The sequence below is a fragment of the Cetorhinus maximus genome, unplaced genomic scaffold (genome assembly GCF_964194155.1).
Source record: "Cetorhinus maximus unplaced genomic scaffold, sCetMax3.hap1.1 HAP1_SCAFFOLD_1375, whole genome shotgun sequence".
In the NCBI taxonomy this organism is placed as follows: domain Eukaryota; kingdom Metazoa; phylum Chordata; class Chondrichthyes; order Lamniformes; family Cetorhinidae; genus Cetorhinus; species Cetorhinus maximus.
This window is the reverse complement of record NW_027597316.1, coordinates 26,626-39,188: the sequence shown is the minus strand read 5'-3', so window position 1 is coordinate 39,188 and position 12,563 is coordinate 26,626. Positions and strand designations below refer to the sequence as shown.

General features: G+C 51.5%; 1 protein-coding gene across 1 annotated transcript; it reads right to left on the bottom strand.

Moving 5' to 3' along the window:
• Positions 1-1,700: 1,700 nt before the first annotated feature.
• LOC144676129 (cardiotrophin-2-like) lies at positions 1,701-9,248 on the bottom strand. The gene is made up of 3 exons (XM_078536638.1): positions 9,174-9,248; positions 5,019-5,149; positions 1,701-2,377 (listed from the first exon to the last, which is right to left on the bottom strand). Exons 1-3 carry the CDS (start codon positions 9,187-9,189, stop codon positions 1,913-1,915), a joined length of 612 nt encoding a protein of 203 aa, XP_078392764.1. The 5' UTR covers positions 9,190-9,248; the 3' UTR covers positions 1,701-1,912.
• Positions 9,249-12,563: the final 3,315 nt, after the last annotated feature.

Sequence of the window (12,563 nt, the reverse complement as noted above, 5' to 3'; positions counted from 1 at the left end):
GAGTGAGTGTGTGTGTGTGTGTATGTATGTTTGTTTCAGTGTGTGTGTGTGTCAGTGTGTATGTGTGAGTGTTTGTGTGTGTGAATGTGTATGCCTGTGTGTGGGTGTATGTGCGAGTGTGTGTGAGAGAGTGTGTATGTGTGTGTATGTGTGTATGTGCGTGTATGTATGTGTTTGCGTGAGTGCATGTGTGTGTTTGTCTGTTTGTGTGTGTGTGTGTTTATAAAGCTCCACTTGCACTGTGTACGAGGCTGCCAGAGATAAAGTTGTTTACCACACCAGATAAGATAATAGGTAGACCATTTATTCATAACAAACCTCTTCATAAAACATGTACATTTCCATCTCAAATCGATGGTTATACCCCTTTCAAATTAAGTAAACTCTATTTTTTTCAATAAGTTACATTGGAAAAATATAAAGGACAAGTTTCTATATCACAATTAAACTTCGGTGAAAAACCCTTCATATAAATTAACTTAATTTAAAAATAGATAGAAAACAGACCTATTTATATATTATAAATATATTCTCTGTCTACAATATATTAAATTTTTACACCTGTCAGCATTTTCTAGCACAATTTCCAGCACAAACACTAATGGCGAGACTGAGAATGGGGATTTGCTATGTTAACATGTCACAGTGGTGGCACCACTAGTGGTAGGAAGGCTGAACTGCACCGTGACATGTTTACATAGCTTTTTGTGATTGGAAATATCGATGCGGGCATTTCTAACGTATAAATGTTCGAGCACAGGTCGTAATGAGCAGTGAATTCCTTCAGTTCTTCTCCGGTTATGCCAACCGTCAGAATATAGTGCAAACTCGAGCAGCGAGATGGGGAGCAGGAGTGGGTTTCTGAAGTGCCCATTCCCCTCATCTTCTATTGGTCTTACTTCATCACGTTAGTTTTGCTCAGGACTGCCTATCACAGTCCTCAACTGTAAATCTCTATGTCAACCGTCACAAAGGTAGTGCAAATTCCGGCCACGAGGTGGCGCACTGGGGTGAGTCTCAATTCCCCACACCCGCTGTATCGTCAGATATCTCTTCATGTATACACATAAAACAAAATGCATTCTCATAAATATCTTAGGTAAAAATCATTAGCATAAATGACAGCACTTTCATGTAAGACAATGATAGCTTGGCAAGTCAGCCAGGAACTCACAGTGTTAAGAGAATGTGTAAACTCTCCTGGCTCCCTGCAAATTTCCTCAAAGTACAATAGTCAGCAGTTAATCCGTAGTGTCATGAAATTGCTGTAATTGATGGGGGCAGTGTAGAGGGTGATTTACTCTGTATCTAAACCCGTGCTGTACCTGTCCTGGGAGTGTTTGATGGGGACAGTGTAGAGGGAGCTTTACTCTGTATCTAAACCCGTGCTGTACCTGTCCTGGGAGTGTTTGATGGGGGACAGTGTTGAGGGAGCTTTACTCTGTATCTAACCCTGTGCTGTACCTGTCCTGGGAGTGTTTGATGGGGGACAGTGTAGAGGGAGCTTTACTCTGTATTTAACCCCGTGCTGTACATGTCCTGGGAGTGTTTGATAGGGACGGTGTAGAGGGAGCTTTACTCTGTATCTAACCCCGTGCTGTACCTGTCCTGGGAGTGTTTGATGGGGACAGTGTAGAGGGAGATTTACTCTGTATCTAAACCCGTGCTGTACCTGCCCTGGGAGTGTTTGATGGGGACGGTGTAGAGGGACATTTACTCTGTATCTAACCCCATGCTGTACCTGTCCTGGGAGTGTTTGATGGGGACAGTGTAGAGGGAGATTTACTCTGTATCTAAACCCGTGCTGTACCTGCCCTGGGAGTGTTTGATGGGGGAAATAACTACAAAACACAGCAGCAAAATCCTTCGAGCGAGTAGAAAGCGAGGATCCTGTCTCTCTGGCCGCGACGGATCATGCGGGGAAGTAGTAGGAGAGGAGCTGGAAATCCCTCACGGTCCTGTTGATCCAGTCTCTGTACCCCCGGCACACAAGGTAGCCCCTGACCTTCCTCTCGAAGTCTGCGTGGCCGTAAGCGGCGGGATCCAGAGGGTCGCCGACGACGGGCAACGGGTAGCGCAGGGCGCCCAGCAGGGACCCGGCATTGGACCGCAGGCCCTCCGTTTGGACCTTGGCGAAGGCCAGCTGGTCCCACAGCGTCCCGGGGCCCGGCCTCAGGCCTAAGGCCTGGAGGTCGTCCAGCACCAGCTGCAGGAACTCCCCGTAGAGGCTGTAGGCCCGGTAGTTGTCGGCCAGGCGCTCCTGGTGACCGAGCCGGCGCCAGGCCAGGTAAGGGACCGAGGCCTGGGGTAGGCCCTCCAGCTGCATCCCCGGCAGGGAGAAATCCGGATCCGAGAAGGGGCGGCCCATCGCCTGCAGCTGCCGAGGGAAGGAAAGAGTCGGGGGGTCAGAGGTCGACAATTCAGGCCGGAAGAGGCAGGAGGTCGGGAGGAGGCCCGACCTTCTCAGACTTTCAAACCCCCCCCAACACCGAACCCCCTTCATCCAGGAATTTGCCCCTTGACCATCCTCCTCCTCCCCCCACACCCCATAACCCCTCAATCCCGCTCTCTCTATCCCTCCGTTTCTATCCCTCCCAGGCCCCGGACGTCCTTCCCGAAGTGCGGATCCCGGAATCGGACACCATCCTCCATCCGGGGCCTAACCAGGGATTTTTTTAGTTGTTCACCCGTCACCCGCTCCTGTGCCGCTCCCTGACCCCCCACAACGGCTCCCGGTCCCCGGCAACGCCTCCGTTCTCAAATACTCACCCTCGTTTTCAAATCCCTCCATGGCCCTCACTCCCCCCTCCCTATCTCTGTAACCTCCTCCAGCCCCCTACACCCCCCTCCCTATCTCTGTAACCTCCTTCAGCCCCTACAACCCTCCCTATCTCTGTAACCTCCTCCAGCACCTACAACCCTCCCTATCTCTGTAACCTCCTCCAGACCCTTACACCCCCCTCCCTATCTCTGTAACCTCCTCCAGCCCCTACACCCCCTCCCTATCTCTGTAATCTCCTCCAGCCCCCTACACACCCTCCCTATCTCTGTAACCTCCTCCAGCCCCTACACCCCTCCCTATCTCTTTAACCTCCTCCAGCCCCTACAACCCTCCCTATCTCTGTAACCACCTCCAGCCCCTACACCCCACCCTATCTCTGTAACCTCCTCCAGCCCCCTACACCCCCCTATCTCTGTATCCTCCCCCAGCCCCTATAACCCCTCCCTATCTCTGTAACCTCCTCCAGCCCCTATAACCCTCCTCTCCCATTCGATAAGATCATGCCTGATCTGAGTGTGGGTTTAACTCCACTTTCCTGTCCCTCCCTCCCCATAACCCTCGACTCCCTCGTCGATCAGAAACCCGTGTCACTCGGCCTTGAGTATATCCAACACCCCGGCCTCCACTGCTCTCTGAGGGAGGGAGGGAGAGAATCCCACAGACTGTCCACCCTCTGAGAGAAGAAATTCCTCCTCATCTCCGTCTCCAACGGGAGACCCCTCGTTCTGAAACTGTGTTCCCCTCCCCTCGTTCTAGATTCCCCCCCACGAGGCGGGGAAACATCCTCTCAGCATCCCCCCCTGTCGAGCTCCCTCCCCCCCTCAGAATCTTATCTGTCTCGATAAGGTCGCCTCTCATTCTTCTAAACTCCAATGGGTACAGGGCCCAACCTGCTCAACCTCTCCTCACAAGACAAACCCCCTTCGTCCCAGGAATCGACCTTCTCTGAACGGCCTCCAGTGGGGGTCAATCCCTCCTTAAGTAGGGAGGCCAAAACTGTCCCCAGTGCTCCAGGTGCGGTCTCCCCAACGCCCTGTACAGTCGGAGCGAGACTTCCCAATCTTTATCCTCCACCCCCCCTCGCAATAAAGGACAACATTTCGCTTGCCTTCCCCCAAATCACTTGCTGCATCTGCACACCAACTTTTTGTGATTCATGTACCAGGACCCCCAGATCCCTCGGTACCTCAGCATTCAGTAACTAGTTGAGTAGATAAAGGGGGAACCAGTAGATGTGGTATACTTGGATTCTTTATCGATTTGTTCATGGGATGCGGGTGTCGCTGGCTAGGCCAGCATTTATTGCCCATCCCTCATTTCCCTTGCCCCCCAGGGCATTTAAGAGTCGACCACATGGCTGTGGGTCTGGAGTCACATGTAGGCCCAGACCAGGTAAGGATGGCAGATCTCCTTCCCTGAAGGACATTAGTGAACCAGATGGGTTTATTAGGACAATTGGCAATGGTTTCATGGTCATCGTTAGACTTTTAATTCCAGATTTTTTTTTTAAAATGTGAATTCAAATTTTATTACCGACTGTGGTGGGATTTGAACTCAGATTCCCAGTGCATTACCCTGGGTCTCTGTTAACATTAGCCTCGCGACACTCAGAGCACGAGGTGGGGAGGGTGAGGAGGCGGGGAAAGGGCCACAGTCTCAGGGTAAGGGGTCGGCCATTTTGGACTGAGACGAGGGTGGAAATCTCATCACTCGGAGGGCGGTGAACCCTGGGTGTTCTCGGCCCTAGGGGGCAGTGGAGGCCCCGTCGATGGGACATATTCCCGGGCTGGGATCGAGAGATATTCGGACCCCCTCAGCGGGGCCGAGGGAGAGCGAACTGGAGTCCGACCGTCAGCCGCGATCGTGTCGGACGTGTGAGTTCGAGGGGCCGAATGGTCTCCTCCCAACCTTATATCCTGAGCTCCTGTGTTCTGAACCCACTGGAGAAAGTTTATTTAAACTCATTGGGGGGGGACGTGGACATCAGCCAGAGTTTATTACCCATCTCTACTTGCCCCCCCCAAACTCGAGAATGTAACCGAGTGACCAGCAACGCACCAGAGTTCCCTCGAGGGGCCGACCAGTGGGCCAGGATGATGGCTGACTCCCCCCCCGTGCCCACAAGGCAGCGGACCCTCCCTGCTACCCACCCCCACCCCCACTCCCTCTGCCCGGACCCCGCCCAGGTCAATCCCAAACCAGCGAGCAGGCGACCTATCCGAGACAATATACTCACGTAAGATCTGAGCAGCGAGGACGTCTGCGATTGGAGCAGGAGCGAGAGGTCGTGGGTCTGCTTGATTAAGGTTGGCACAGCGATGGAGGCCGACTGGCACTGCACAAGGAAGCTGCACATGAGTAGGACCCCTGCAGGTTGGGAGGGGTGGGTAAAGGGGGAAGAGCGGGAAGACGATAGAGGTTTTAGTTTGGCTTTGGTTATTCTTATCCTTGTTTTCAAACCCCACCTGTAGACCACGATACCCAATCCACCCCATCTCCATAACCTCATGAATCCCCTACAACCCTCCCTGTCTCTGTAACATCCTCCAGCCCCCTACATCCCTCCCTATCTCTGTAACCTCCTCCAGCCCCCTACACCCTCCCCTATCTCTGCAACCTCCTCCAGCCCCTACAACCCACCCTATCTCTGTAACCTCCTCCAACCCCTACAACCCTCCCTATCTCTGAAACCTCCTCCAGCCGCTACAACCCTCCCTTTCTTGGTAAACTCCTCCAGCCCCCTACACCCAACCCTATCTCTGTAACCTCCTCCGGCCCCTACACCCCTCCCTATCTCTGTAACCTCCTCCACCCCAACAACCCTCCCTATCTCTGTAACCTCCTCCAGCCCCCTACAACCCTCCCTATCTCTGTAACCTCCTCCAGCCCCTACACCCCTCCCTATCTCTGTATCCTCCTACAGCCCCTACAACCCTCCCTATCTCTGTAACCTCCTCCAGCCCCTACAACCCTCCCTATCTCTGTAACCTCCAGCAGCATCCACAATTTCTGTAGTAAGGGAGAGCCGCACTGTCGGAGGGTCAGTACTGAGGGAGAGCCGCACTGTCGGAGGGTCAGTACTGAGGGAGAGCCGCACTGTCGGAGGGTCAGTGCTGAGGGAGCGCCGCACTGTCGGAGGGTCAGTACTGAGGGGGTGCCGCACTGTTGGAGGGTCAGTGCTGAGGGAGAGCCGTACTGTCAGGAGTTCCAGACTCTCCCCGCATCTCTCTCTGATGGTCAGTGACCTGGTGAGGGACACACATCAATCCAGCCTTTCTCTCTCCCCCTCTTTCCCTCTCCTTCTGTCCATCTCTTCCTTCTGGCTATTTCTCTGCTTTGCTTTCCTCCACTTCTGTCTTTTCTTCCTTCTTTTCATCCCTTCTCTTCCTTGTCTTTATCCTTCCTTTCTTTTTTGACTCTCCTTTTCTGCCTTTCTTTCTCATCTCCTCCTTCGCATTCTTCCCCTTTTCCCCAGCCCCATCCTTTCAGTATTTCTCTCCATCTTGCTCATGTTCTTCCCTCTCTCCATTTTCTCCTTCCCTCCCTCCTTCTTTCCCACCATTTCCACATTCCCTCTCTCCATTTTCTCCTTCCCTCCCTCCTTCTTTCCCACCATTTCCACATCCCCTCCCTCCATTTTCTCCTTCCCTCCCACCATTTCCACATTCCCTCTCTCCATTTTCTCCTTTCCTAACCTCTTCTCTCCCATCATTTCCACATTCCCTCTCTCCATTTTCTCCTTCCCTCCCTCCTTCCCTCCCAACATTTCCACATTCCCTCCCTCCATTTTCTCCTTCCCTCCCTCCTTCCCTCCCACCATTTCCACATTTCCTCCCTCCATTTTCTCCTTTCCTAACCTCTTCTCTCCCATCATTTCCACACTCCCTCTCTCCATTTTCTCCTTCCCTCCCAGCATTTCCACATTCCCTCCCTCCATTTTCTCCTTCCCTCCCTCCTTCCCTCTCACCATTTCCACATTCCCTCTCTCCATTTTCTCCTTTCCTAACCTCTTCTCTCCCATCATTTCCACATTCACTCTCTCCATTTTCTCCTTCCCTCCCAGCATTTCCACATTCCCTCTCTCCATTTTCTCCTTCCCTCCCTCCTTCCCTCCCCTCATTTCCACATTCCCTCCCTCCGTTTTCTCCTTCCCTCTGTCCTTCCCTCCCACTATTTCCACATTCCCTCTCTCCATTTTCTCCTTCCCTCCCTCCTTCCCTCCCACCATTTCCACATTCCCGTTCTCCATTTTCTCCTTCCCTCCCTCCTTCCCTCCCCTCATTTCCACATTCCCTCCTTCCATTTTCTCCTTCCCTCACCTCTTTCCTCCCATCATTTCCACATTCCCTCTCTCCATTTTCTCCTTCCCTCCGTCCTTCGCTCCCACCATTTCCACATTCCCTCTCTCCATTTTCTCCTTCCCTAACCTCTTCCCTCCCCTCATTTCCACATTCCCTCCCTCCATTATCTCCTTCCCTCCCTCCTTCCCTCCCACCAATTCCACATTCCCTCCCTCCATTTTCTCCTTCCCTCCCTCCTTCCCTCCCAACAATTCCACATTCCCTCCCTCCATTTTCTCCTTCCCTCCCTCCTTCCCTCCCAACAATTCCACATTCCCTCCCTCCATTTTCTCCTTCCCTCCCTCCTTCCCTCCCACCATTTCCACATTCCCTCCCTCCATTTTCTCCTTCCCTCCCTCCTTCCCTCCCACCATTTCCACCTTCCCTCCCTCCAGTCTCTCCTTCCTCCAAATCCCTCCTTCTCCATCCATCTCTCCCTCCCTCATCTTTCTCTGTACCGCTCCCTCTATTTATGCTTTCCTTCACCCTCATTTTCCCTCCCTCTGTGTAATCCCACCTTCCCTCTCTCTCGCTCTCTCCACACACACATGCACACAGTGAAGGGAGGGAGAGAGAATGGGAGAGAAAGGGAGAGGGAGAGCAAGGAATAGAGAGAGAGAGAATGAAGGAATGAGGAAGGGAGAGAGAGAGGGGGAGAGAGAGAGAGGGAGGGAGAAATGGAGAGGGACAGAGAAAGAGGGAAAAGGAGAGGGAGAGAGGTGGAGAGGGGGAGCGAAATACAGGGAGAGGGGAGAGAGAGAGAAAGAGAGGGAGAGGGAGGGAAAGGTTGTGAGGGAGGGATATATACGGGAGACTGGGGAGACAGAGATGCTGAGAGGGAGAGAGAGAGACGGTTGGAGGAGAGAGAGAGAGAGAGACTGTGGGGAGAGAGAGAGACTGGGGGAGAGATAGAGAGAGAGTGGGGAAGAGAGAGAGAGAGAGACTGGGGGGAGAGAGAGAAAGACGGGGGGGTAGAGAGAGAGAGAGACTGGGGGGAGAGAGAGAAAGACGGTGGGGTAGAGAGAGAGAGAGACTGGGGGAGAGAGAGAGACTCGGGGAGAGAGAGAGAGAGACTGGGGGAGAGAGAGAGACTGTGGGTGGGAGAAAGAGAGAGAGAGACTGGGGGAGAGAGAGAGACTGTGGGTGGGAGAAAGAGAGAGAGAGACTAGGGGGAGAGAGAGAGAGAGAGAGACTGGGGGGAGAGAGAGGGAGAGACAGTGGGGAGAAAGAGAGAGAGAGAGACTGGGGAGAGAGAGTGTGGGTGGGAGAGAGAGAAAGAGAGTGAGAGAGAGAGAGAGAGACAGTGGGTGGGAGAGAGGGAGAGAGAGAGAGGGAGAGAAAGAGAGAGAGACTGGGAGAGAGAGAGTGAGAGAAAGACAGTGGGTGGGAGAGAGGGAGAGAGAGAGAGGGAGAGAGAGAGAGAGAGACAGTGGGTGGAAGAGAGAGACAGTGGGAGGGAGAGAGGGAGAGAGAAAGTAGGCGTGGAGATTGGGGGGAGAGAGAGACAGTGGGTGGGAGAGAGGGAGAGAGAGAGGGAGAGAGAGAGAGAGACAGTGGGTGGGAGAGAGAGAGAGAGACAGTGGGTGGGAGAGAGAGAGAGAGACAGTGGGTGGGAGAGAGAGAGAGAGGCAGTGGGTGGGAGAGAGAGAGACAGTGGGTGGGAGAGAGAGAGACAGTGGGTGGGAGAGAGAGAGAGAGACAGTGGGTGGGAGAGAGAGAGACAGTGGGTGGGAGAGAGAGAGGGAGACAGTGGGTGGGAGAGAGGGAGAGACAGTGGGTGGGAGAGAGAGAGAGAGACAGTGGGTGGGAGAGAGAGAGACAGTGGGTGGGAGAGAGAGAGAGAGACAGTGGGAGGGAGAGAGGGAGAGACAGTGGGTGGGAGTGAGAGAGAGAGAGAGAGAGACAGTGGGTGGGAGAGAGAGAGAGAGAGTGGGTGGGAGAGAGAGAGAGACAGTGGGAGGGAGAGAGGGAGAGAGTGCGTGGGAGAGAGGGAGAGAGAGAGTAGGGGTGGAGACTGGGGGGAGAGTGTTGAGAGAGAGACACTCCCTTACCTCTCAGGTGCTGCATTGTGAAGTCTCTGCTATCTTGCCTCTAAGTTGCTGATGTATTGAGCTGTGACTCTGAACTCTGCCTGACAGACAATCCCCTTTAAATAGCTGAGAAAAACGGAAAAGGAGTCAGAAATAGAAATTCCCCAATCCACCCCCACCTGGGTGATTGTTTTTTAACAACAGGGTTTGAATTTAGAGAGATTGCCTACGTGTCTGAATAAGCCATGTGTGAAATGATAATTCATGAAATACCTTTATCAATGGGAATGTATTTCCCTTCATTACTCACCTACCCATCCCGTCACAAATATTACTCAACTGCTTGTTTCTAAAAGTCTGCAAGTTCCTTCAGAGAAATGTAACAAAAAAAAAACGAAAGGATTTGTTTCTTTCACAACTGGGTTAAAGTTTCAGCTCTCGGGGCTTCACAGAGTCTGTTAATCACAGATAGCGGCCGGGAATGTTATGAATGGAGTTTGCAATTGGCACAGCGACAGACACAAACACAGAAACACACACACACACACACTCACACTCACACACTCACACACACACTCACACACACACACTCACACACTCACACATACTCACTAATACTCGCACACACACAGGCACAGACACACGTTGACACACACTGACACAGACACAAACAGAGCACACAGACACCCAGCCACATGCACACAGGCACAGACACACATACACACCTAGGCACATGCACACACACACACACACTCTCACAGACACGCAGACACACAGTCACACACACACATACACACACACTCAAACACGCACAGACACAGTCATACATACACACACACTCACACAGACGCAGACACACACATACACACATTCAAACACACACTCACACACACACTCAGACACGCATAGACACACAGTCATGTACACTCACACTCACACAGACATACACACACTCATAGCCACAGACACGCACAGGCACGCACACACATATACACACATACACACACTCTCACAGACACGCAGACACACAGTGACACACAGACACAGTCATACACACACATACTCACACAGACGCAGGCATACACACACACACACATACACACACACACACATACACACACACACTCAGACACGCATAGACACACAGTCATACACACTCACACTCACACAGACATACACACACTCATAGACACAGACACGCACAGGCGCGCACACACATACACACTCTCACATACACACACTCTCACAGACACGCAGACACACAGTCACACACAGACACAGTCATACACACTCACACTCACACAGACATACACACACTCAGAGACACAGACACACACATACACACACACTCACAGATACAGTCTCACACACTCACACACTCACTCACTCACACGCGCACACACACACACACACACCCAGCCACACAGACACCCACATACCGCCCCCCCACCCAGCCACACAGACACACACACAAACACACTCACACAAAGACACAGACCAAACACAGAAACACAGACTCTCTAGTCTCCCATCCTCTCTCCTTCTTTCGTTCTATCTCTCCGTCTCTATCTCCCCATCTTTCTTTAAATCTCTCCACTCTCCTCTCTATCTTTCCATCTCTACCTCTCCAACTACCTCTCTTTTTCTCCATCTTTCTTTCTATCTCTCCACATTGTTCTCTCGCTCTCCACTGTCTTTCTATCACTCAACCTTTCTCTCTATCTCTCCCTCTCTACCTCTCTAGCATTCTCTCTATCTCTCAATCTTTCTTTCTTTCTCTCCACCTCTCTCTCTATCTTTCCATTTTTCTCTCTTTCTCTTCACCTTTCTTTCTCTCCACCCTTCTCGCTATCTTTCCACCTCTATCACTCCATCTTTCTCTCTGCCTCGCCATCTTTCTCTCTATCTCTCCACGTCTTTCCCTGTCTCCCCATCATTCTCTCCATCTTTCTCTCTCTCTCTCTCTCCCTCTCTACCTTTCTCTCTATCCCTCCATCTCTATCTCCCCATCTTTCTCTCTATCTCCATCTTTCAACCTTTCTCCATCTTTCTCTCTATCTCCATCTTTCGTTCTCTCTCCATCTTTCTCTCTATCTCGCCATCTTTCTAACTCTTCAACTTTCTCCCTAACTCACCATCTTTCATTCTATCTCTCCATCTCTATCTCTCCATCTTTCATTCTATCTCTCCCACTCTACTCCCCACCTTTCTCTCAATCTCTCCATCTCTCTCTCTATCTCACTGTTTCTATCGCTTCATCTTTCATTCTCTCTCCCCATCTTTCTCTCTGTCTCTCCATCTCTGTCTCTCCTTTTCTATCGCTCCATCTTTCATTCTATCTCTCCCTCTCTATTTCTTCATCCTTCTCTCCATCTCTTCAACTTTCTCTCTGTCTAACTTTCTCTCTATCTCTCCATCTTTCTATCTTTCTCTCCAACTCTCCATCTTTCTTTCAATCTCTCCATCTTTCTCTCTATCTTTCTACCCTGCTATCTCTCCATCTTTCCATCTATCTCTTGATCTTTCTTTTTATCATTGTTCTTTCTACCTCTCTACCATCCTGCCCATCGCTCCATTTTCTTTCTTTCTCTCAATCTTTCTCTCTACCTCTCCGTCGTGCCCTCTCCATCTTTCTCTTTCTCTCCATCTTCCTTTCTACTTCTCCATCTCGACCTCTCCATCTTTCTCGCTTTCTCTCCAACTTTCTCCCTCCCTCTCCATCTCTATCTCTCTATCTTTCTCACTATCACCCTGCCTTTCCCTCTGTCACTCCGCCTTCCTACCTCTCCCTTCACTTCTCTCTCGTCCCATCCGTTCTGTCTATCTCTCCGTCTTCCTCCCGATTTGTCTCTCCACCTTTCTCTCTATCTCTCCATCTGTCTATCTTGTGGCTTTCTGTCTGTCTATCCATCAGTATCAGTCAATGCTGCGCCCCCACCAAGACACACATGGACACTTCCCTCGATTGGCTAATTCGGCACTAGGCCTGGGATCTAGCCTGGGCCTTTCCTGGTGTGTGTGTGTGTGTGTGTGTGTGTCGGGGAGCCTAGTCCCGCACTAGACCAGGGATGGATTTGGGCCTCTACCAGCTGCCCTATGTCAGGTTGCCGATGTGTCTTGCACTCTTGGAAAGATTGTGTCCAGGGATTTTCCTGTTGGATACTCAGTTGAGTAGGTGTCTCTCCCTCTTTCTCACGGCCAGAAGTGAACCAAGGGTTAATGTAAAAGGGGGAGTCACGGTGTGAAATAGGCAAATTTCAGTTGGGAAACATGTTGGAGATAATCTGGGGTGTTTTTTCCAGCCCTGACTTTAGGCACCAGGAGTGTATGTATCAGTACAAACAAGGAAGTAACAGTACACAGGGAAACGTTTGAAATTACGGCAATATTCAAAAGGGAGCCCCAGTGGAT

Excerpts from the sequence above, each read along its gene's own strand:
- LOC144676129 (XM_078536638.1), bottom strand. Across the intron at positions 2,378-5,018 it reads CCTCGCTGCTCAGATCTTAC|CTGCAGGCGATGGGCCGCCC; the intron begins GTGAGTATATTG and ends TTCCCTCGGCAG.